This window comes from Eulemur rufifrons, chromosome 30, assembly GCF_041146395.1.
Source record: "Eulemur rufifrons isolate Redbay chromosome 30, OSU_ERuf_1, whole genome shotgun sequence".
NCBI classification, from domain to species: Eukaryota; Metazoa; Chordata; class Mammalia; order Primates; family Lemuridae; genus Eulemur; species Eulemur rufifrons.
The window spans coordinates 143552557-143554678 of NC_091012.1; the positions used below are offsets into that span (position 1 = coordinate 143552557).

The 2122-nt window shown below is 66.2% G+C and overlaps 1 protein-coding gene across 1 annotated transcript; it reads left to right on the plus strand.

The window, feature by feature from the left end:
* The first annotated feature begins 489 nt into the window (after positions 1–489).
* Positions 490–1563, plus strand: P2RY8 (P2Y receptor family member 8). Its single transcript, XM_069463081.1, has one exon. It carries the CDS (start codon positions 490–492, stop codon positions 1561–1563), a length of 1074 nt encoding a protein of 357 aa, XP_069319182.1.
* The last annotated feature ends 559 nt before the right edge of the window (positions 1564–2122 follow it).

The following is a 2122-nucleotide window of genomic DNA, read 5'->3' on the forward strand; positions in this document are numbered from 1 at the left end:
GGTGGTTGATTTGCAGGTGGCTCTTATGTGTTGCGTGTGCTTTTCTGTTTGTGCCAGAGTTTTAACATTTGTTGAAATTTGGCGATCTGGTGGGAGAATAACAGGCAGGAAAAAGGGAGGTAGGAAGGGGAAGGAGGGAGAGAAGGAAGGAGGGAGGGAAGGAGGGAGGGAGGGAAGGAAGGGAAGGAAGGAAGGAGGGAAGGAAGGAAGGAGGGAGGGAGGGAAGGAAGGGAAGGAAGGAAGGAGGGAAGGAAGGGAGGGAGGGAGGGAAGGAAGGAAGGAGGGAGGGAGGGAGGGAAGGAGGGAAGGAGGGTGGGAGGGAAGGAGGGAGGGAGGGAAGGAAGGGAGGGAGGGAAGGAAGGAAGGGAGACCGAGAGACAGAGGAGGGGAGGAGGAGGAGGGAGGCGAGCAGACGCGCCTCCCTCCCCTGCCCGCCCCTCACCGCCCCTCCATTTCAGGCCCCCCGGGAGCCCTCCGCCGGCCGCGACCATGGACATGAACATGACGGGCCCGGACAACGCGACGCTGCAGATGCTGCGGAACCCGGCGATCGCCGTGGCGCTGCCCGTGGTGTACTCGCTGGTGGCGCTCATCAGCATCCCGGGCAACCTGTTCTCGCTGTGGGTGCTGTGCCGCCACATCGGGCCCAAGTCGCCGTCCGTCATCTTCATGATCAACCTGAGCGTCACGGACCTCATGCTGGCCAGCGTGCTGCCGTTCCAGATCCACTACCACTTCAACCGCAACCACTGGGTGTTCGGCGTCCTGCTCTGCAACGTCGTCACCGTGGCCTTCTACGCCAACATGTACTCCAGCATCCTCACCATGACGTGCATCAGCGTGGAGCGCTTCCTGGGCGTCGTGTACCCACTGAGCGCCGGGCGCTGGCGCCGCCGCCGTTACGCGCTGGCCGCCTGCGCGGGCGCCTGGCTGCTGCTGCTGGCCGCGCTGTCCCCGCTGGCGCGCACCGACCTCACCTACGCCGTGGACGACCTGGGCATCGTCACCTGCTTCGACGTGCTCAAGAGGACCATGCTGCCCAGCGTGGCCATGTGGGCCGTGTTCCTGTTCACCATCTTCGTGCTCCTCTTCCTCATCCCCTTCGTGGTCACCGTGGCCTGCTACACGGCCACCATCCTCAAACTGCTGCGCAGCGCCGAGGGCCACACCCGCGGGCAGCGGCGGCGCTCCGTGTGCCTGGCCGCCGTGGTGCTGCTGGCCTTCGTCACCTGCTTCGCCCCCAACAACTTCGTGCTGCTGGCGCACATGGTGAGCCGGCTCTTCTACGGCGGCAGCTACTACCACGTGTACAAGCTCACCCTGTGCCTCAGCTGCGTCAACAACTGCCTGGACCCCTTCGTGTACTACTTCGCGTCGCGCGAGTTCCAGCTGCGCCTGCGGGACTACCTGGGCTACGGCCGGCTGCCCACCGACAGCCAGGACGCGCGCCGCGACAGCCTGTTCTCCGCGCGGACGATGTCGGCGCGCTCCGCTTGCGCCCCGGATGACCGGCTGGACGCGGCGGGCAGGCCCGGCCCGGAGAGGCGCGAGAGCGAGTTCTGAGCCCGAGCGCGGGCAGGTCCGAGAGCCGCGGGCGCGCGGACGGGCAGCTGCACGCGGGAGGTTTGCGGGGCGCAGCCGGAGTCCCGGGCGCGCGCGCCTTTGGAGAGGGCGCGCTGGGGAGGGCGCCCCGGGCTTCCACCCGGGGAGAGAAAGAAGGAAAGCCCAGTAGCCGGCACAGACCGCTTCGTTCTCCCGCAGACGGTGGCAGCTTCGGGTAGGTGTGCCCTGCTGTGTGGACCGCACCACCCCAGCTCCACGAGGGCCCAGATTGTCGCCACTCGGTTCCTGGATACATCCCGTGTGCGGCCACCTGTTTCCTTCCAGTTCCGCGTTGGTGACACTCTCCGTTCACAGAGTGGGCACCAGGGAGCCAGATCTGGTCTGGGGGTGCCAGCAGCTCCGCCCCCTGGCCGGGCGCATACTGGAATTCGCCCGTGTTCTGCTCAGGGTCCCTGCGCGCGGTGGCTGCGATTATCCCAAAGGAACAAGGACAAGCTATTTCCTCCTCCATGACTGGGAGACAAGGGGTCTCCTCACAGTCGCTGGGGCCCCCTCTGGC

Bases quoted from the DNA above. Each gene is read 5' to 3' on its own strand.
- P2RY8 (XM_069463081.1), top strand. From the start codon at position 490: ATGGACATGAACATGACGGGCCCGGACAACGCGACGCTGCAGATGCTG.